Raw genomic sequence first — 23,216 nt, 5'->3', positions numbered from 1 at the left:
CTTGCAGCTAGAGCTCATTAACAGTAAGACTTGCAGTCTGAAAGCAGAACAAGAAAGGAGAGGGCGACCTTGAGCAAGACACAGTCCTTCAGGCTGTGAATCCTTCAGAGACACTTTTGCATGCAGGTGCATGCACACATCTGTCTCCACATACGCAGCAGCTGTTTTCAAACACAGCTCCTAGCCCGCAAGACCCCTTGCAGCCTCTTCCATGCAAGGCCTGACACCCAAGACCCTGACCCAAATGGGTCTCATCCTACGGCTCACGCCCAGAGAAGCGGGACTGGTCCGATCCCCAGTGGCACTGCTCACCCGTTGCCCTGGGACCTTCAACGTACAGAGCCTGGGGGACACGGCAGTGTGGAAGGTGCTTTTCTTCCAAGGAGCTCAATCTCCTCCTGCTTCTCTCTCGGGAGTCAGCAGTTGGTGACTATTTCATGGGGGTTTTTTATTATGCACTGGTTGGGTTTGAGTTTTTTGTTTTTTTTGTTTTTTTTTTTTTTGCGTGCTGTTGTAAATTTAAAAATTCCTTTTAAGTCTGACAGCTCCCTCCTCCGCTCCCTAACAGCCCTACCTCTTCTCCTCCTCTTCTGCCCTCCAGCCTTGGGCAACTGAATGAAAGCAAAAAAAGCAAAGTCAGAATTGCTAAGCCCTTGAAGAAACAGTCTAAGCCATTTCTTGTCCATTTTAAAATGAAGATAGGTATTTGTCTAAGGCAGGTCCCATGTGACTGCCAAGGCCACACAGCTCAGACAACATTACTCATACCAGCCTGAAAAACAAGAAGAAATTTCAACACCACGGGCGTGCTGAGAACACAGGGAGGAAAACCAGCTAGGTTCTTTACCACCTCTCTCCAACTCACATAAAAGGATATGATCATAAATCAATACAACATCCAGAAAGAATAAAGTAGTAGTGTTTTGTTTTCATCTTCTATTTCTCCAGCACATTTTGAGCCCCTGAGTTCAGAGCGGGAACCAAAACTATGTTTTAGTGTCAAAACCTGCCACCTAGAGAGCAAAACTGCAAATGAAAAGAAATAGGTTTGTAGGTTGGTTTTTTTTTTTTTTTTAAAGCAACTATCTCTGTACATCGTACAGATGTGCTGAAAACTATAAATTTGCTGTGCTGTCTTTTACAGCAACAAAACAGATTTTAAGAGACCCTTAATTATGTATCTGCACAGCACAGACATCGTTATAGGCTATTGCACCTACTCACAGCACAAACACTGCTGTGTGGTTTAGTGATTATAGGACAGAAAAACATTCTTTCTCCCAGTTCTATAAATTTACGTGGTTTGTGCAAACAGAGACCAATCTCTTTCCTTCTCCTTTGAGATCACAGAACTGTTGCAGAAAGCAAGTCAGTCTTTAATGAGAAGTTTTGGGCGCTTTGAGTGGCAGTGAACTGTCTGGGTCCGAGTCTGCCAGTGAGCTGTGGATGCTCAGCAGCTCTGACAAATAGCAGGCTGAAGACACCAGGGGCCAGAAAGCCTAGGCTGGAACCACCAATAAAATAAAATAAAATAAATAAATAAAAAATTTAAAAAATCACCACGCACCTCTGAGAAAGTTTCCTGAGGTTTTTAACTGGAGCAAAACTTTCAGATTTCCACTTCTAGGGGAATAACCTGTTTGCATCTCCAACTCAATGGAAAAAGTTGCCAATTTCCTTTTGAAAACAGGAAGTGTTTCAGCATTTCTGAGTAAAGAAACATTTCCAGAACTGTAAATTTTGATTCCAAGTCAACTCAACACTAAACCATATTCCCACAGATAGGAGGTAAGGGGATATATCAAAGTAACCCCCCCCCCCAAAAAAAAAATCAGGTTTTAATGCCTGCACAAATCATCTCCATAACATATCCAGCCTCAGGACTCCCATGGTTCGATATACTGACCATGTAGAAAAAATGGGAAGGGGGAAAGAAGAGAGGAAGGTGAGACATTACTATAAATCCGGAATAGTGAATTACTCTTAATCATGAATTACCTTACTTGGGCTGCACAGAGCAAAGGTTGGATGCAAGTTGAACACCAGTTCCCGTATGCGCTGCTGCCTATAGCAACTCACACGCCTTAACTACAGGAGGCCAAGGTACCACTCAGTGCCAGGATGTACCTCCGATAGAGAAATACAGTTTAATCCCTCAGTAAATAAGTCAGAAGAACTAATTATTGAATAATATGGCCAAAGACATGTAGTATAACCCCGTTTAATTGCTAGTGGGGTACTGCAAGTTGATGTCCAAGAGACATTTTGGTTTTGGTGTTACAACGTCTGTGGAAAACATCAAACCTGGACTCTCTCCCCTCTTCACCAGCTGTTTCTAGTCACCACGAAGCCAGGGGCTGCCTCAGCACTCCCAACCCTGTACAGATGCTCTGGGAGGAATAAAACACCCTGAACCTGCTGCCTGCCAGGTGTCCACGACAGCACAACTCCTCCTATCGCCGCCTTGAGAAATCACCAGCAGGCTCCTGCCCAGGTTGTCAGACTTGCACATCGACCCTCTTACAAAAAGCTTTAATCTAATCCTGACCAGTGACAGGCAGCGGGAAAGGGCCGGCAAGGTGATGGTAAACTGAGCAAATGATTATGTTAGCGCAGGTAATACTTAATTCCGCAGTTTCGACACAATCAAGAGCTTATTCTTTGGGCATCGCAAGTCGGCTACTGCTTTGAAGCCACCAACACAGAAGCCAACCCCTGAGGTTCTTCTTGAAACCGCTATTATACCCCCCCAGGGCTCAGATCCTGGCATTTTCTGGCCCAATTTGCTCTGCCCTCACCCCTCACTTGGCTGCTACCAGGGGATCCAATCACTAGACCTGGCGGGGCCCGGGGCCCGAAGCCGCGCAGAGGTCGGTCACCACCCCGGGCTGAAGGACAGCCTGACCCTGTAGGTGCTTTCACTCTACCTAATTAGCAGCCTTCTGCCAGAGCGCAGCCTCTAATCCACTTGTACTGGTGGGGCCCATTAGCGAGTGCTCCTCTCCTCACCTTAAAGCTTGAAATCTATTGTTTGATCTGCAAAGAATTAAGTTGCATCTTTGATTCGATTAAAACCACCTAGGACGACTCAATACAGCGGCCGACCGATTTTAATTAGCACTGCGCTAGGGCCCTGTGGAATTGCAGTCCACCGCAGAAGGAAGCAGGTGAGCAAGAGGATAAAAAGTAGCACATCCAAAAACTGGGATGGCTTGAAGAACTGTGGTGAAGCTCAGAAACCATGACAACAGTGATTGAGAAATCCACCCCTGATCACCTCAGTAATCCCGTGCAGTTTTAAGAACATCTTGGCACGGGAGTATAGAGCTGACCACCCTTCCCCAGCCTCTCCTGCCCTCTCGCCTCCGGTGCACAAAGGAGACCTTAGCTGACCAAAGGAATTGGCATCAATGTTTTCTTCTGTTTTCATCGGTGAGCATCAATAAAGTGAATCTTAAGAAATCCCCTTGCTCGAATCTCGCATCAGAGCACCTTTTAAGTACGAAGGTACAGAGAGTAACTTACCACTGCCTTCCCCCAAAATATTACTAACAAAACATTCATCCTGGAAAACAGCACAAACACGGAAAAAGAAAAAAAATCAGGCATGAATACATTTTAAAAAACACAACAGGCATGGTATTCATTAGGTGTGACAGACCTCTTTAATCAACCTCAAAAAAAATAAAATTAACATCATTAAACTCAAGGAGCACCACTAGTGAGAGCACTAGGTATCATCCAAAGACACACATTGCCCAGTAAGAGGAAAAAAGCATGATGTGGATCTACAGCCTCTTCTCTTTGTTCAAGAAAATCAGCGTGGCCACGAATTCCCCCGACCAAAACGCACATTTAGAATTCAAACTGAACATCCAGAATTTATCCCTCAAAAGTGCAAGTGATTTATGGACAGACACCGCTGCCAGGGCTAGATCAAGGAAAAAAAGGACTATTTCATAAAACTTAGTGGGAACTCAAACAGTAACATTAGCAACGTTTCTCCTGCATGTAGTAACTACTTACTAAGTTATAAAGTCGCAACAGGTTTAAGGCTCAACACTAACCTAACTTTTGCCTTTTAAAAAAATAAATAAACAATTTTCCAGATCAGATTACTCAAAATATTTATTCACAAGTACATACGGCACTGGAAAGACATGAATGCCTTCCGAAGAGACACTGTCATTAGCAATGTAAAAGGCTCTGATGATATCTGTCAAGTGCACATTTTTAGGCAGCAAGAGAAAACTGCAAAAACTAAGCCTTTCTATCAGCCAAGGTCAGGTTTCTTCCCCACCCTTAGGCGATGCTCGGTTCCAGGCTCGTACAGACCGCTTCCCCCGCCTCCAACAGCACCAGGCGGCCGCTGCAAACATTAGAATCAAGGTCGCATTTTTAAACCCATGCTCAAAATTTCAAGACACGCGGAAACGCTTTCTCAGGGGACAACGGTCACTGGAGTTTATGGCTGTCTTCTGAAATAGCTGGTGCCTCTAAAAGAGCTTCCATGGAGCAATCCCTAGCAGGAAACGTACCACACAACTGTCCTGGAAGGTCAGCTGTTGTAACACTGGTGGCAACGATGAAATTCAGGGAGTTCATCAAGAAGCACTACCCACCCCACAAGAGGTGTTGTGGAGAAGCCACCACTACGATGACTGACTTTGATTAGCAGGCCCATAAGAAGACAGGCTGCAATATTCTGACGTTCAAGGGTGAAGAATTGCACTCTTACACAGACTGAGGCACGCTAGCACTGGTATTTCTCTAGTTAAAGGGCACCGTTCAGTCCTTCTGCTCCAGATTAAATCAGGCACCACCAGAAAACTGGGCAGATCTGGTCAGAAAATTCCTACCTGTTGTCATAGTCTTTATCAAATGATTTACCACGCAGCACTGCTTTCAACTGCCTAGTGACAGGATGTCAGGTTCATTTTAGTAAATCACTCCAAGGTGAATAATACAGCGTCTGGCCTCTGTATCCTAAGGCCTACATCATCTGACTGATGCCTGATTGTATATGAAGCGTATTAATACACATTCAGCGCAGCGGAGATATGACCTGTCCTTTTATGCATTTCGTCAGGGCTTAGCTCTAGGAACTGTAGATGTCGGCATCAACATACCTGCCTACGGCTTGCATTAGGAAGGGAAATTCCACAGGCATTTAAGTAAGAAAGCTAAGAACAGTCTTAAGCAAATAACGACACGAGTTTTCTTAACAGCACCTTTATGGAACACAAGGTTAGCTTTAGACAAATGCCAGGTTACATGAACTTGCAGTCCTCTATATAAAGACAGCAATCTTGTTTTCAGTCCATCCTGATAAAACTTGTAACGCTCATTTATAGGCACAGTGCTCGGGCTATTTCCAAAGTAACAAAAGAGCTTTCCATTACAGTGCTGGGAGTGGTTAACAAGAAAGTTACCTTATTACATTCTTTTCCAGAGAATAATAATTCTCCTCCATTACACCCCAATGTTATTAGGATTTCAGAATGCACAAGCAATGCAATCCTCGTTAAGATAAAGAGGAAATTAAGGTAATGTAAGCTAAAGACCAAATCATTTCATAGTTACAGACAATTCTGCATATATATTTGCATGGGAAATTAGATTCATGTTTGTGAATAAAAATTCCATCTCTCCACACAGACAGAATTCCTTGCCAGCAGAGGACCACACTGCGCACGGCTCATCAGCCTTGAAAAGAAAGTCTGGGCTTCAGGCATATCCAGCTACGTGGATCAACAAGCAACCCCTTCAGATCCAGCAGCTTTGGTTTAATGGACGGAAGCTTTGGCCTATTGTTCAAACACACACGCTTGTCAGCAACGAACAGGTAAGACTGGATTTTTTAAAAATAAAGCAAAAAGTGTGATATGTGCATAAAGTCAGTGCCTTGATCCTTAAAAGCATCTCTATAAGCGACTTTACCTTAAAAATGGGCAGTGCTTAAGTTACAAAAGATTATTTTGTTTATGATGATTGAAGAAACGGCTGTGCTTCAGGAATTCAAAAGATGAATCAGATTTAGTAGATTTATTAATTTGCTGTGATTTACAATGAGGTGATAAGGTCTGAACCAAGGAGACATCAAAACAGGTTTAGCCAGGAGGTTTATGGCTTCCAAGTCAAATTCATAGACCAGTGTCAGTCATTTGGGCAAGTGAAGATTAGCAGACAAAAGATAAGCAGAGGCCAGGTGCTGCACTGGTTTTGGAGACTGTATTCCAAAGTGTCTTCTCTTACAGCAGTTTCCTTTTCTCAAACTCCTGCAAATAGCACACAGACATTACCAGTGGGAAAAAAAGAAAATGCTTCTATTACTATTTTAAATTACTTTGTATTTATCTTAGCAAATCTGATTTTAGGACTTGAAAACTGGAATTAAAAATTAAAATATGAAATGCATAATGTGTGCAAGTTAGGGGAAAGGAGAGTAAGTATTCTCCCACCTCACATTAACAAACCAGATATGAAAAACCAGTAGTGCTAGACTGCAGTCAGTGCACCGCACTCAGATTGTAATGCCACCAAGGAACCATTTGCTCCCAGGCATAGCATAACAGGCTTGAAAAACACTAATTCTGCATAAGAACTGCAGTAGAATCCTTACAGTAAAGGATTCAAGCCAGGGGAGTAAAGATTTTCATTTTAGCAAAGGAAAAGACACAACAGAAGAAGGGAAGAATCCCACAGCAGCCTGTGAAGATGCTATACTACATGGTCACCACAGGAAAAAAAAAAATACCTAGCACAGCTGAATTATGCCTTTCCTCTAGCTGTGAAGCAATGCCTTTTTTTGGATATGAATTAAGAAAAGCACAAATAATCCTATGCCATACATAAGTTTTTCAGCTGTATGCATTCAACCATAATTCTAATTGAATTCGTACATAAAATAGACTGACCTATATGCCAAGGTTTTCCTTCCTCAAATACCCTACTTTCAAAGAATGTTTTTATATTTTAAATTAATTCAGGTTCTTTGTATCCAGAAAACACAATTCAACAAGTTGCTACACTTGAAAGCAAAATGTAATCTCTTCTCTATTTTGCTATGTTGACTTTTCTATAAAGGCAACATTACCTAAAACTACGTGTGCGTACTATCTAAGTAATAACTGCAGCTTGTTCAGTCAATAGAGTTCTTAGGTTTAACCAAGTTCAGAGCAACAGAATATTTGGGTAAGAGATGTACTCCCAACCCGTATTCCCTCAAAAGTAGCTTCGTGCTCTGGATGAGTATGTGTACCAATTTCCAAGCAACGAACCTTGTAGATGGTGCTACCTAGCTGAGCAGGAGACATGCTGACAACAACGCCAGCGCTCTGAAGAGCGGCTATCTTCTCTTTAGCTCCACCCTTTCCGCCAGCAATGATTGCTCCAGCATGACCCATCCGCCTGCCTGGAGGAGCGGTCAGACCAGCTATGAATGACACGACCGGCTTGGCATTTGGGCCCTGTGAAGAAAGAAAAGATGCTGTTTTACATGGGGGAGAGCGAGACGAAAAGTAATTCCAGATGGCAGATTTTTTTTTTTTTCCCCTAAATATCAACGAGCCAGGCAAAGATATTAACCAGCTAGAAACCTCGGACAACATGGAACCGAGAGTCTGAAGAGCATGGAATACTTTCTTTCCTGATAAGCATCATAACCCAGAAGCAATCAGAAACTGTAAAACATCTCTCTACAGAGCCACGTATATTACAAAAACCAGAATGTTCACTACAAATATCATTACAGGACTAAAAATTGAAAGTTGACACTGCACTCCAGTTAGATTTAATCTGGATAAAGCTCCTAACTTCAACTCTTTCTCTCTAATAAAAGCATGACCATTTGTTTGTAGAGATTGAACTGAGTTTTCCTTGACATGGCTAACTTCCAAGGTGTCTAGAAGCAAGCTGTTTAAGACTTACAGAATTATTTTCTTTCAAGAATGCTGCTGCATCTTCTTCAGCATTTCCTCCAATTTCCCCAATCAATATGATCCCCTCAGTATGAGGATCCTTCAGGAAAACATCAAGGCAGTCAATAAAATTAGTTCCATTGAAGGGATCGCCTCCAATCCCTGAAAAAAAATTAAAACCACAAAAAAAAGACTAACTCAAGATAATGATGTTGCATTTACGGTACAAGTTTCAAAGTAAATTTCAGCATGAAGAGTATTCCCAAAGGCTTGTAAGAGGGGCAGCTCTAAAGGCTCTTCCCAAGTTAGAATGCAAAATTCCTGCTCCAAATATCTCCCCCACAATTCACAGAAAGCTTTGATATCTGAATAATCTCCTTTCAAACCCTAAGCAAATATTATTATACAGAGCCTCCGTATAAGACACAGCAGGACCAAAACCCCAGCTGTATTTTGCTGTAAGAAAACTGAATTTACTTAACATACCCAACTAAATGCCTAACAATTTAATCCTAAATTAACCCTAATCCCTATCCCTTTATAATATTAAACTTCTTGGGAAACTCTGTTTCCAAATTGACATCATATTTGCTGGCAGTTCTCTGTTCAAAGCTGGGTTTTAGGCTTTTATTAATCTGATGTAGAAATGATAATAGAACAGGGTTATACTCTTCACAGTACATAGGGATCTCATTCCTCAACATAATTGCCATTCAGCAATTTCTACGCTTGCAAAAAGAAATTACTTTGGATTTCTTCTTGTACAGAAAAAGCAGATTAGTGTAGGTGCAATAGGCTGTTTCTGAGGAAACCTACCAACACAGAAAGACTGCCCCAATCCAACTTGCGTTGTCTGATGAACAGCTTCATATGTCAGGGTTCCAGATCTTGACACAATACCTTTAGGAAAGAAAAGGAGATAAACTTAACACTAACATAGCTAAGCACATGACTGGAGGCAGCTGTTCTTATACTCATGAAAATCACCTTAATAAACTGAACATGAGATGCCAGGCTTTCCAGCTATCCTTGCCAAAGCATGAAAACTCTAGGTAAGATTCTATCCGTACTATTTCTTGGTTGGCATTTTTTGACACTTAATTGTGAACGGACTAAACCTGCTCAGAAAGTCAGTAATATTGGCTGAGACAGCATTCCTCACGCTACAGCTTTACCAGGAAAGAAAACTGAAAACAAAATAAAAGAATATACTTCTTGTCTTGTATGCGAGTAGCTGATGCACTGAACTTGGAACAGAGTTGCAGCTCAACAGTTAACATAAGAATTCCCTATTAATCACATCCCCAGTATGGCCAGGCACACGAGAGATCCTCCAGAACAGAAATACGCTGCACAAATGCAAGTTATTAAGGTATTCGTTGCTGCAGCTCACTGCTCTACAATACACATTCAGCATTTACATTACAATATTACAAGAAACCACAGCCCTAGTTTCAAATTCAGGATGGAAGGTAATACAGAGCTTAGATCAGGGGCAAAATATTTGCATGGCTTTCTGTTCATTTTTCCAAGTCAAGATTCCTGTTAATACTACAAGAGGAAAGGTTTCCAGGAAAAACAGACATCGTCTTCCATCACCTTCAAGCCATGTAACAAAAAAATATAATAAGTAAATTGTATGAACAGAGGAAAAATACACCACTAGACTAACAACTTTAGTTTTATCAACTGTTACACTGTTGGACAGGGCAGATGTCCATTAGCAAAGGTTCTCTTCTTGCTATGTTTGCAAAGGGCTTCCTGTTTACTATTCAGATCAGATTGCCTCAGAGAAGGCACAGATAAAGGTCCAAAGACTGTGGCTATTTTTATAGCTTGCATCCCAAAATTATCAAGTGATTCTTGGACGCCTCACAGCAATAGAAAGCTGGGGAGCATATCACCAAAGGTCATAGCGTTAGACGAAGCTGGGAGGATGGCAAAGTTACATTTTTATTCCCTGATCCTTGGATCACCATTGAAAACATTTCTAGCAATGGTGGGGCAACTGGATTCAGGATTTAAAATATTCTTTTGCACTTGATGTGCCTTGCATTCAGATTCTAATATCTTGTGACTACAAGAAATTTCTTGTAGATATTTAGAAAATCTTAACAGAACTTTGATTCAGAAGGGAGCTCAGGGCTGATGCTACCTTTTACAGTCATAGAGCAATGTCTTGATGGTATCTAGAAAGGGCATAATTGCAGTCATCTGATTTTTCTACTCCAGGTTTATAGGTATTTCTGAAAGCTGGAGGTGTGACACGAGCGTTAACGCATCCTCCAGCATTCACTAGGTACAGCTTATTCTCAAGTCAGAAGTGGTTAAGTAGCAGAGAGAGTTTCTTGTGTTAGAGAAACTACACTGAGGCCACGTAGCTCAAGAGCACTGAACAGGTCTTCCCCACAGTAAACACACTTTTCATCAAAAAAAAATTGTAACATTGCAAAGGGTACTGCGCTCAAGTTAAACTGGTTACCCCGCTGACAGATAACAGCAGCATATGCTCTCTGCAACAATGTTTCTGAAGCTCTATTTAATTACAAATGCATATTTTGAAAGAATTTTCTTTATAGGTCCTGAACAGCATTATTTTAAAAATAACCAAGTTGTTATTTCTACAGTTTACAACAAGAAACCAACAGAAGTCAGGACAAGAGACTTGCATGCAGCAGGGTGTGTAACTAACATATGATTATGAACAAGTCACTGCCTTTCTGACCTTAATTCTGCTTTCTGAGAAGTGGGTATATTTGTCACTTCCACTCACCATGGTATAGTTGTCTAACTTGTCATGTTACAAACTTGCCTGTAATCTCTTCTCGTGGCTATAATACTGAGCTCACTACAGGTGTAGGATCCTAGTCCTCAGGAGCCAAGCTGTTGGAAGGAATAGCATTGGAGAGCTTAGTGCTCTCAAATCCCAAGATAAATGGAGGTATCCTCAAAGGAGGGAAACTAAGTCAATCACATTACCTAAGGAAACTTCCAATTGCTTTGCCTCTACCATCAGTACTCAGTGCCTGCTCTGGCAGACTGACTGATTTTGGCCTTCGGGATTGATAATGGCGAAGTTCACCTACAAACTGAAGGACAGACAGGCTGTTACACAGCGTGTCAACTGTCTTCAGGGCACGATGTGACTAGCCTCATGAATAAGAGCACTAGAGTACCAAACTTTAGTTTTAGATGATGCACAAATGTTCAAAAACTCACCAATTCTTCCCTTCTTGTGAATGTGACCAGGCATGATACCAATTTTACATTCTCCAGGCTAAGGAAAGAGTGGGAGAAGTCAGATGGAACATTCAAACCACCACTAGGAATGGTTAAGCCTTGGAGCAAATCCAGAAGTCACTTACATTGATGACTCCAGGGCAGTTTGGGCCCACCAGTCGAGTCTTATCCTGCCGAAGCAGTCTGTGTTTAACCCGAACCATGTCCTGCTGAGGAATACCTTCAGTAATGCATACAACTAAGGGCATTTCTGCATCGATTGCTTCGTTGATCGCAGCAGCAGCAAACGGAGGAGGTACGTATATAACAGTGGCAGAAGCACCGGTTTGTTCCTTGGCCTACAACGGACATAACGAAAGATATCAACGATTTAGTGGGGTGGAAAAGAACATTTGGGGACTAGTCATTTAACATATTTCCATTCGGAGGCATAAATTAAGTGAATGGATATGTATTAATTTATTATAATCAAAGTAAGCGTTAAATTCACTGAAGACAGGACATATACAGCGCAACTAGGGAACTAAGAACTAACCACTGTCGGGAAAGGATCTGCCCCATGAACACCATCATAAATACCCTTAGATAACAGTTTGCTAAAAATTCATCGTACACACCAGAATCAATCAGAAACTAGTTGCACGCATAAAGTAAGTGTATCCAGACTCCGTGAACTTCACTGTGGAAGCCAAACTCATGCTTGACCACACTGAATGCTCCCTGTTTTACCAGGCTTCTATTTCACGCCTTGCACAGTGACATCCATGGCTCAAATATTTGTCTCTTCAGTGTGAGCAATGAAGTAAGTAGACCTTCAGCAGCATTAAATTTTCTGCCCTCCAGCCACTGCTGCAAATTACCTCCTTCACAGAATTAAACACAGGCAGACCCAGATGAGTTTTTCCCCCTTTCCCTGGAGAAATTCCTCCAACTAGATTGGTGCCATAGTCCAACGCCTGCTGGCTGTGAAAGGTGCCCTATGAGAGAGAAAATAAGTAAAGTTAAAAGGCATGTAATAGCAAGTAAAATGAACCACAAAAAGTTGATGTTATCTATAATTCTGAAGGCAATTTATGGCACTTAAATTTGCAATGAGAAGGGAAGTTTTCACTACATATATACAACCAGCTAATTTGAAGAGTGCATCAACGTTTTAAATGGTTTCAGAGTATGCTATGCTTTTTCTTTCAAATCAGAGCACTGTGCTTGCACACTAAAGGATATTTTGTTGTGCATTGCTAATACACCTGCAGACATAGCAGCCACATTTTGTTTTGCACATCAAGTCTGGCAGATGACAAACACTATAATGAAACAGAAGAAATTAGCATTCTCATCCATGACTAGCTGATAGTTTTAGCAAAAGCAGTCTTCTCCCCTAGCAAACATGTACAAGAGTGAATGTGAGAAAATTACTAAATATCCTGACATAAAAACAGGAATTTAATTCATAGGCATTGACATTCAAAGGCATTTGGGAAAGAGGCACTTGTAAAATGGTAAGTTTTTTGTAGTTTTTTTGCAAATCTCCCTTTACAAAGAAACCTTTTCAGTTGTATACAATAAAAAGGCTTAAGACCAAAACCAACAACAAAAATCAATAGTAGTATAAAAGAGATGACTCAAAATCAAGTCTTAAGCTTGTGCACAAGTGGAAAAAAAATATCTAGTCTATGGAATTGAAGAATAAAAAAAAAGTCTATTTGGACCAAAGAAAGGAAACTACAGTGCTGAAGGGACTTTCCTGGTCATGAAGTCCAGCTTCCTATCAACACAGGCAAAGCCAGTATATAATCCCTTTTATACGTTATTATGGTTTTTGGCCAACTAACATTCTGAACTGAAAGGGTGATAGAAGAAATAGTTCCTATACATACCTGTTTGCCTGTAAAACCCTGACAGATAACCTTTGTATTTTTGTTAATATACAGATTTTTCCTTGATGCCGAGTAGGAGCAGTGTCGTACTCCATTCTGTTGCACTAGAGAAAAAAGGAAAAGAGAGGACAAACCATTAATCCACTGCTTTGTTAGACTATCAAAAAACATCCAATCAAGTAAGTGCATATATACTAATGTTTATATCAAAAGATGAATTGATCCAGTAGTTCACGTTTTCAAAAAGCAGCTCTGAAAATTGTAAATATTTAGGACTTGTTATTCTAAGATATTAAACACCTGTAGTTCACTCTACCTACTCAGTTTGCTAGGAATCAGGCTCGGTATTTCTCATATTGGGTACTTAATACCAGAACTCCAGTCACGATAAATAACAGACGGAAACATCATCTTAACCACTATTTCCATTTGCAAATGAACATGTTTCTGCCCTCTAAGAAATTCTGCAAAGTGACAAAGCAGAACTAAAATCCTGATATCCCAGAGGCTGTTATAACATAGGTGCTATGTTATAGCTTCTGTGAACATAGCACAGTCCATCCTAGACAATGAGAGATACTGAAGAGGTCGAGAGTCCCTCAGCCCAGGTGAAACCTAAAGCCAAGCAAGACACGTTTTCCCAACAGATGCCTAGCTACGGGAGCCTAGGCATCACTGCTTGAAATGCACTTGAGCTCGTGAGGAAATACAGCTCCCCAGACACTCCACTAGGACCATTTTCAATTTAGTTCTCACAACGCTGGTACTGAAAAAAAAACCACAACACAACTACAGAAAAACAGCGCAGTGCATGCTGCTATCAAAAAGACAAAGAGAATGACTGCATCTCTGCTGAAGGAAAAGATAGGTTGACATCAAATGATGAAGAGAGAAATACACAGAATGTTACCACGCAAGAAAGCTTAAGATGAGAAGGAAAAAGAGGTCTTCTGGTATAAAAAGGATGCGCGCATTGCCTATATTCATTGCCATATGCTTTTTCAAATACCAGAGTTTTGAGGGGATCGGAACCGATTTACTCCCTGCAAGTATTTTAGACAAAAACCATATTTTGTGCTTAGAGTGAACATGGGAGGGTACAATCCTAATACAGAAAATGACACCAGTATGTTACTACTATATGCCTCTAGCTCTTTTAAAACTTTTACCACTTAAGATTTGAGGAAGTAAAAAGTGAAGCTGAAATAAAAATAAGAGATTCTGAATCATGGTCCCTGGACTGTTCCACATACTTGCTCAGGCATGCCCGAACAAGAGAGGGATTTTTTTTTTTCTTTTTCTATTTTTAGAAAGGAAGAAAAAGCTATTAAGTGGGAAAAAGAAAAAAGGTATTCTTTAATGTAAACTGCTAATGCACAGAATTTATTGAGATGCATTATTAACATCTTGTAATAATGCAATTTCTATGGGGTAGTAAAAAAGTGCAAAAAATTTAAGATCCATGTATATACACGTTTCTATCATAGAGCGACATAGGACTCTTCCACAAGTACTTTTGCCAACTAGATTTTAGTGATACACTGCTTTTATGCTTTACTTCTATTCAAAAAAAGGAGAAGAAAACTAAAACCATGCCAGAAGAAGCTTCCAGACATCAGTGCTATTGCTAAATCTGAAGTCCTTCCTCTGGTCTTAAAAAGTGCTGACAGAAAGACAGGACTGCAATTCCAACCACCTCCTGCCGTTCTCTAAGGAGCCGGGGCAGCACACCATCTTCGGACCAACATAAAGTAAAATTCAGCCAGATTTTAAAGAGAAATTTAGACTAGCATGCAGTAAACTTGTAAGAAAAGCAGTAAAAGCGCATGCCAGCATATTGACCATTACAGTTTCAACCTAAATCACATCTTTATCCACAGTTACAAAACTCTTTACATCAAGGAGAAATATAAAGCAGTAACGGACAAAATATATCTGAAGCTAAGATTTAATAACTCGGGTTGTGAGTTTGTCTGTGGAAGGGTAGAGGAAAGTCTTGCTGATCAGTTGTCACAGCTACAGACAGCACAGCGTGGTCTTCGTGCTTGGCCAACGCCTTTGCCTTCCTAGACAAGGCTGCAATGCCCTGCAGGCTGCACCTGAGCTGCAACACCAGGTCCCTCAAACGCACAACTGGCAAACAGCAGCCTGCTGCCAGCAAAGGAGAGACAAAATAAGCAGAGAAACAGCTGAAATGCTGGTTAGGAGAACAGGGCATCGGTCTACCTGACCCCAGCCGTTCAGGCAACCCCTCACAGGCACGGGATATGACTGGGTCAAACCCAACCTTGAGAAAAGCAGAGGACGATCCCCCTGTGAAGAAGCTGTTACAGTCAAGACCTACTACCAGCAATGCCTTGCGGAGAACAGTCTGGGCTTCCAGAAGTATGGGAGTGCACATTTCAAAAGCCCTCTGATGGGCCTGTAAGGGTAAAGAATAAAGAGGCAACACTAAACTAAGTCAAATCTAAGTTTTACACATATTGACTGTGCTACAACGCTGACAAATCCACCTGCAAAATAAGAGAGGGCAGCTTGCCAGGCACACAGCACGCACTCAGTAATTTCAGTATTGTGGGGGGAAAAAAAAAAAATCCAACCTTCGACAAATAGTCACTCCCTTCTCTATACCATAAAAGCAGTCCCAATTCAGCTGTCTGGTCCATATCTATTTTCAGATATTTATAACCTTGCACAAAAATGTTTTTGAAAGCTTAAGTTTGCCAATTCTCAGTTTTGAGAAGTCTATATAGATATATTTTTCAAGGATAAGAAGCTTTTGAGCATTTTCCAAGCTATCAAAGTACAAAAAAAAAAAAAAAAAAAAAGGCACTTATAACTGGAAGACAGCTTAAATTCCAAGCTTTGTATGGATTTACTCTTCGAAACTGTATGTGCTTCTTACATGACTGAAGAGTCCTGGTTCAGAGAAAATACAAAAAGGTTCAAAAAAGCCTGGCCATAGGCTTGAGCCATTTGCTGTCTTCAGAGGGAGGCAGCTTAGCATGGGCACATGTCTAGGGAACGATACATTTTTGAAGAAATTTAAACAAAACAAAACAAAACAAAACAAAACAAAACACAAAACAAAACACAAAACAAAACACAAAACAAAACACAAAACAAAACACAAAACAAAACACAAAACAAAAAACAAAACAAAAAACAAAACAAAAAACAAAACAAAAAACAAAACAAAAAACAAAACAAAAAACAAAACACACCTTGTACTTTCTGGGCTGGATGAGTCTGAGTTTTGGGGGGCTTTTAAACTGACACGATACAGCTCTGTATTTCTCTCCGTGGCCTTGTCTGAAGCAGAAAAGTTTGCCCCAGTTATCAGCACAGTAGCAGCAGCAGGGGCATCGGTGAAGATGAGGTTCTGCTATAGACGGCACAAACAGCAAGTCCCGGGTGCAAACAGCTGGCAATTTAACTATTTAACACAGATATAAGATGAGAAGGAAACAGGTGGAAAATGAAAATCATACGCCTAAGTTCACAGCAGGTAAGAGTCAGAAATAGAATCCAAGTCTCAATTTCTACCCAGGACCTTCACTCACTAGCTCGTACTGCTTCACAACTTCCAACGCCCGTTCAGGCAATTGCTTTTACCAGAACAAATTAGGGTGCCCAAGTGCAAATGCATGGTCCTTCAGGAAAACAGGGGAAAAAAACCAAACTTTTCTGGTTACCAGGATTCAGCCATGAACCAGTAAGAGCCAAACTCATTGGTGATGCTATTTTAATGCATACGTCTAAATTACAGGCCAAGTTACAAAGGTGCAGGCTCCAGATGAAGCCCTAGAGCATAAGGCCAAGTCTTATCAAATCCAAATCTTACCGAAAGCACACTGAACTGCTTTATTTTGTATAATCAGAGGTCTAACATAACATTACCATGTCCAACAAAGGCCCATCATAGACCTTTTGAGAAGAGTATTAAAGCTAAAATAAGAAACTGGATAATCTTTCCCAAGCAATCCCTTTCACTTCAGCCCCATCCCTGTTCTGTTTTGCATACTTTGTGGTTCAAAAAGTTATGCAAATAACAAGATGCACTTATTTTGGCTTTCCAGTACGTTAGCTTCTACATAGCTGAAGAGATGTACTGTGGCAAGAACCTATTTTAGTCCATTTTACAGGACAACCAAGTAGCCATGGAAAGTACTTAAATACCAAACCCCTGCTGTCGCAGGATAGATTTGAAAAGTGTGATGTACATTTAGCAAAGGGGTATAAGCCTGTATATAAAACGTCAGTTGTTTTACAGTAAAGAAAACTTACTAGCAACTAAGAGAGAGAATTACCTCCAACACATACACTGCTGGTAGTTACTCTTGCATTTCCAGGGAATGAGGCCGCAGCCAAGCCCAGGACTCACCGTAGTCCAAGTCACAGGAAAACCCAGCTACATTTACTTCTTAAAAGAAAACTCACAATTTGTAGCCTTGAGCAGGGCTTTAAGCTCATTTGTTTATTACAGCTAAAAAGCCTTTTTAGAAAAATACACTATTATTTATTAAACATGAATTTACGTGTTAAAAAGAAAACTGACCCATTTAAAGCACACATCAAATGTAAATACTGCTTACACTGAGCTTTCAGGTACTCACTGAGCAGCAACACCTCCCATGGACAAATCTCCTTTAAAATGATACAACCCAAGCTACATTTGCCTAGCTTGTGTGGTGTGAGCCAGCTGACAGTAGAGATACTAAGGGCTAAATCTCTTCCTCACTCAAACTCCACAAAGCTGAAAACTTGTTATTTTCAGGACTTCTTACCTAGATTCCCTAGAGCTACGGACAGGAATCCAAGTCAGTGCGCCTCACTCTTTCCCACATTTATCCCAGACAAAAAGAAAAGTTTGGAAGCTGAGGCAGCATCTGAGGGTGCTCACAAGATGAGCACAACACAAAAGCATGGCAAAATAGCAAAGACTCCTTTCTAGAAGGACCTGAGCAGATACGTACATTGCCAGAAGACTGAAAAGTAATAAGTGAAATTCTTCCTCTATTACTCCTTGAAATAGCCAGAGAACTTGGAGATGAAGGAAGACATTCCTTTTCCTTTCTATTACCTATGTAAGGAAAGAAGAAAGCCTTAGAAATCATAGGGGCTCCAATACAAATGGGGAAAATGGAGGTCAGTGCAGGGGAAGCTCAGGGAAGGACTGAGGTACAAAGAATGCTAGTTAAAATGCTAAAAAGTGTCTTTTTCACACATCCCTCCCTTATTTTCCATCAGTTATGGACCTTCAGTTTGTTTCTGAGAAATCCTTTCAATATTTTGTACATGCTTAATTTGCCGTTTTATGACCATCTCCTTTCTCCTTCCTCTGCCTACAAATGCATGGCCTGAAGAGGACAGAACAAAAACAGTTCTGGACAGCTTCTTACATTACAGAAGAGTACAGACATTAAAAATGTTTGGCAAAGACCGAAGCGCTGCAGCAAATTTCAGAGTTTACTGACTAGAAGCTTGATATTAATAAGAATATTCCACACACAGTTTCCCTTCCTAGTTCTTTATTAGGTTTTAGTCTTCATTATCAGGCCATATGTATATATTCACACACACAATTACATTTGGATAATTCTCTCCCCTCCCCAAACCCATCTACAGAATTCACCCTTAAAGGTATCAGTTGCATTAGCAGAAGATGATCCTTACTGACAAAGAAGTTTTCATGCTATTGAGGGATTGCTCAAAATATCTTACTCCTGGATTTAAAGAGGATTATGCACTCAGAGAAGGATTTCTAAGGATCATTTCCCAGCCTCTCTTCTCTCACCCTTCCCTTGCCAAATTCCTGTTAATTATGGAAAACCCAATTTATGAAAACGGCATAGGAGTTGAGAAATTAAGTTAATTAATCAGCCTGTAAAGGACAGATGCAATGACTACGCTACACCTACCATATTAAAGAAAACTAAGACTAATGGGCAAACGACATTCAGAAAAATGTCAGTCCTTTCGACAAACTTCTCTTTCCTAATCAAAAAATCCCCGCTCATTGCAACAGACATTAGTGGCTACATGGGGTCATGGGAGACACGGTGGCATTTGAAAGAAAAGCCTTCTCCCAAATTTATGAAGCTGAAACAAAGCGAAGCATCTCTGTGAAACTGCAGGCCCTTGAGGAAAAAGGCATGTCCTTCTCAGCACAAACATTCAACTATTTCGTGTAAGGCAACAAACTTTTTTCCCCCATGTATACTCCACTAAGAACATGTGCAGCTAAAGGTTTGGGAGCTTTCTTCCCCCTGCACTACTGACATAAAAAACAACAATGAATTCTTCAATTTAGATTGTTATTTCTGCAGCAATTCTTTGCCAGGGTTATTCACATAATTTACTGTAATCTCTTAATCTAGGAGCTCTACAAAGGCTTCTAACATGCCCAGAACATAAGATCCCTAATCCTGACCTTCCAATCGCAGTTACGGTGCCTAAAGAGACTCTCTTCACAGTGTGGAATAGAGCGGCGTAGGTCTTTCTTGGCTGTGTCCACACAGAGACGGCACTTTGAGCTGACCTTTGAGCAAGCACTTACCATTCACTGACACATTTCATACCATGTTTTCACAACTTCCTGAACTGAACCCTATAGATACACACCCATGTGCATCGCTTCTGCAACAGAACACACTAGAAACTCATGATTTTAAATCGCCACTGAGAGAATCAGATATTAATTATTACTGAAAATGCATGTACGAAGTGCAAACTTAAGGTTTTAGCCATCCTTTAATGTTTTGTAAAGAGTACCAAACCAAACAAAGAAAGGTTTCCAATGAAGGAGTATTTCATCTTGCAGGAGTTTCTTTAAAAGACTTCATGAACTGTTGCAAACAGAACACTCATTGAGCCACTTAGACCACTTCTTCCCCCCCCAAAATCACCTCACACTTTTCCCTGAATCTCTTCCTGCTATTTGTAAAGGGAACAATGTGGGGTTTTAACACATAAAACTGCACCCAAGAGTAGCTTTGCTGGGAGTATAAATTATCCTGAATTGGAGGTGCTATGTTCCCATCTGTTCCCCTCCATCAGAACAAATTCTCATCGGACTCAAGGGAGACAATTCAAAGAGCTGAACTGGCAGAAATTAACAGTACGGTAAGAAAATACAGCTTTCTGCTCCTGCTCATGGAGGACAAGGGGTAGGAATGGATAGACACCTGAGCAGATGGTAGGTGTGCCACAGGAACAACTCAGACCAGCTTAAAATCTCGTGGGATCATGTTATTAGACCCTGACCTGCAAGTTACCACCACACTGAGACAAAAAAGACTTTGCATGCAGTGAAATGAGGTAGGTTTAAGTTTGTCCACGTATTCTCAGCTGCAAGAACCAAGATTAATCCACCAGTTCCTCAGCTTAGATTCCAAGAAACGGCTCTTATGCCTAGGCATACCCATACTGATTTCAGTAGAGGATGCAACATTAACTGCACAAAAAAAAGCACGCTGAAGAGAAGGAAAAAAAAAAAAAAAAAAAGGCACTATATTTTTTATTGTGATCTTCAGAACAACACACACAAAAACCTTCAAGCGGAAGTATTAGTCTCAGACTGCTCGTGTTCTCCATAATTGAAGGCTAATATTCTTGACAACAAAAACAATTTACCAGCTTGTGTTGAAATCACAGGACAATTTAGAGACCTCAAGAGGTCTCCAGTCCAAACCACCACCCCAAGCGACTCGATCCGACTCTAGCAGCTTCCTCTGGGCCTTGCCGAGTTTTTAGTATTTCTGGGGATATAACGGAGAGAACAACGATGGCTCCCCATACCTGCGGCTGACCACGCTCAATCCGAAAACTTTTCCTAACTTTTAAAAACAGTTTTCCCTGCAGCCCCGTGTGCCCGGCGCCCTACACCTTGCACCTCCGAGTAGAGCCCGCCTCCGCCTTCCCTCCCCCAAGGCCCTGGCAGGGGTGCTGCCGGCGCTGGAGAACCGCGCTCCGCTCCCGCCTCGGGCCTTCCGCCCTGAGGCTGAGAAGCCCCAGCCCCGCCAGCAGACCGAGCCCCGGCTGAGGGGTTTGCTCGCCGCACGCCCCGAGGCCTGGAGATCCCCCCCCCCCGCCCCGGGGAGAGGCGGGACGCTCCCCCTCCTCCGGGTGACCTTGCCCCGCCGCAGGCCCGGCCCTTTCCCCTCCTGAGGCGGGCGGAGGCGGCCGGGCCCCGGCGGCGGCGGCGGGCCCCCTCCTCAGGCCCCGCGGCCTACAGCGGAGGGGCGGCGCGGGCGGAGCAGGCCGCGGGGGAGCGCGGTTGCCAGGCAGCGGGGAGGGCCCCGCGGCCCGGCGCGGAGGGCTGCCGGCGGCCCGGTACTCACGGCGGAGGAAGCGGCCCAGGAGGCGGGCGGCGGCGCGGCTGCAGTGAGACATCGTCCCCTTCGCCAATGACACCGGCCCGGCGGATCGCGGCGGGCGGGCGGCCCTGCGCGGCGCCTGAGCACTGCCCACCCCGGCGCGGCGCCGGGCAGCCCCGCGCGCCGATTGGCTCAGGCCGGAGGGCCCTCCCCTCCCCCGGTGGCGGTAGCCAATCGAAGGCGAGCCGGGGGAAGCCCCCGCGGGGCATTGTGGGTGTTGTAGTCCGCGGCGGCCTCGGGGTGAGGCAGGGTGGCAGGGCCGCGCTGTGACAGACCCGCTGCCACCAGCGCAGGGCGGGAGGAAGGTGACAGCCAGCCCTGGTAGCTCCTAACTTGGGCTAAATTCAGGCCAAAACCAGTTTTTGATGGGTGTCGGCTGTGGGTGCCTGTTAAAAGCCGCTGTGGTCCATCAGTAGGCAGTCAGTAGCGGTGAGGAGAAGCATGTCATAGAATCGTAGCATTATAGAATTGTTTAGGTTGGAAAAGACCTTTAAGATCATCGAGTCCAACCGTTAACCCAGCACTGCCAAGTCCACCACTAAACCATGTCCCTAAGCACCACGTCTACCCGGCCTTTAAATACCCCCAGGGATGGGGACTCAACCCCTTCCCTGGGCAGCCTGGGCCAGGGCCTGACAACCCTTTTGGTGAAGAAGTTTTTCCTAATATCCAACCTAAACCTTCCTGGTGCAGCTTGAGGCCGTTTCCTCTCGTCCTATCGCTTGTTACTGGGGAGAAGAGACCGACCCCCACCAAGCCAAAGGGGTTTGCAGACAGGGAGGGTTGACTGCCTGCGGTGGTTGTGGGGGCATGCAAATTCCAAAAAACCCACATTTTTCAGGGAAAGGTGGTATCTTATAATTGAGTAACCAAGATATAAATCCACATATAAATTAATTGGTCAATCAAATGAAATACATAACCCCTCTCTACAAACCTGACCTCATTTATTATCAATTTGTGTGAAGTGCTGTAGAAAGAGCAAAACCCCCATCCCGACGGGGGGGCATTAAGTAAATGCTGTGAGACCCGAGGATGACACAAGGAGGACACAGGCGATGGTCCCAGGCAGAGCGACTCAGCTGTAATAGTCAGCCTGATAAGCGTCAGTCGTGAGCGTGAAGCCCACTGCTTCATTGGGGCTAAACAGTTTGAGATTAAATCATCTTAAAAAATGGAGGAGAACTGACAATCTTCTTTCTCATTCACCATGGACAGTTTACTCACCTGGCTGATCCTGGGGCAGGAAAAGGAGTGTATTTGAATAAATCAAAAACACCACCATTCTGAAACAATAATTAGTGCTTTCTTTCCTTCCTACAGAGATTCTTAACAGCAGCATTTTCTTTCTGCTGAACTTCAGGGGGCATTTGTTCTGGAATAGAAAATGGTTAATGAACCACAAGAAAGGCTCAGCTCCTATTTTTTGACGAGGGAATTTAGGCAAACATTCACAAAAAGAGCATGTGTCAGGGACAGTCATTATGGGAGAGGCATCTCCAAAGCAAACAAAGGATATGTCTGTACCTGGGACTTGTAGGAAAGTTAGAAAAATCAGGGAAAGCTCTGAAGTCAGCTCATTTATTAAAAACTGTGCAATTCCTGCAGCCACGAGTAAAGTGACCTTAGATCGATGTCACAAGAAACCACTGAACTCTCCAATGAGGCTTCACAAGGGGTTTTAAAATGCTTTAACTTCTACGTGAGCTTCAGACACAGGTCAGTTCATCACCTATGCCATCCGCTGCCTTCAGAAACAGCACATGCATGTATTGGTGTGTCTGTGGGCAGAGGCACGTGGG

At 42.5% G+C, this 23,216-nt stretch overlaps 1 protein-coding gene across 1 annotated transcript; it reads right to left on the bottom strand.

Annotated features, from left to right (window-relative positions):
- Nucleotides 1-3,544: 3,544 nt before the first annotated feature.
- Nucleotides 3,545-21,513, bottom strand: SUCLG1 (succinate-CoA ligase GDP/ADP-forming subunit alpha). The gene is made up of 9 exons (XM_082314934.1): nt 21,379-21,513; nt 13,037-13,140; nt 12,020-12,136; nt 11,285-11,497; nt 11,139-11,196; nt 8,736-8,819; nt 7,930-8,081; nt 7,281-7,469; nt 3,545-6,278 (listed from the first exon to the last, which is right to left on the bottom strand). Exons 1-9 carry the CDS (start codon nt 21,428-21,430, stop codon nt 6,252-6,254), a joined length of 996 nt encoding a protein of 331 aa, XP_082171060.1. The 5' UTR covers nt 21,431-21,513; the 3' UTR covers nt 3,545-6,251.
- Between the last annotated feature and the right edge of the window lie 1,703 nt (nt 21,514-23,216).

The sequence above is a fragment of the Platalea leucorodia genome (genome assembly GCF_965183815.1).
Source record: "Platalea leucorodia genome assembly, chromosome: 6".
Classification (NCBI taxonomy): domain Eukaryota; kingdom Metazoa; phylum Chordata; class Aves; order Pelecaniformes; family Threskiornithidae; genus Platalea; species Platalea leucorodia.
Note: the sequence above shows the minus strand (reverse complement) of the source record. Positions and strands in the feature narration are given on the sequence as shown.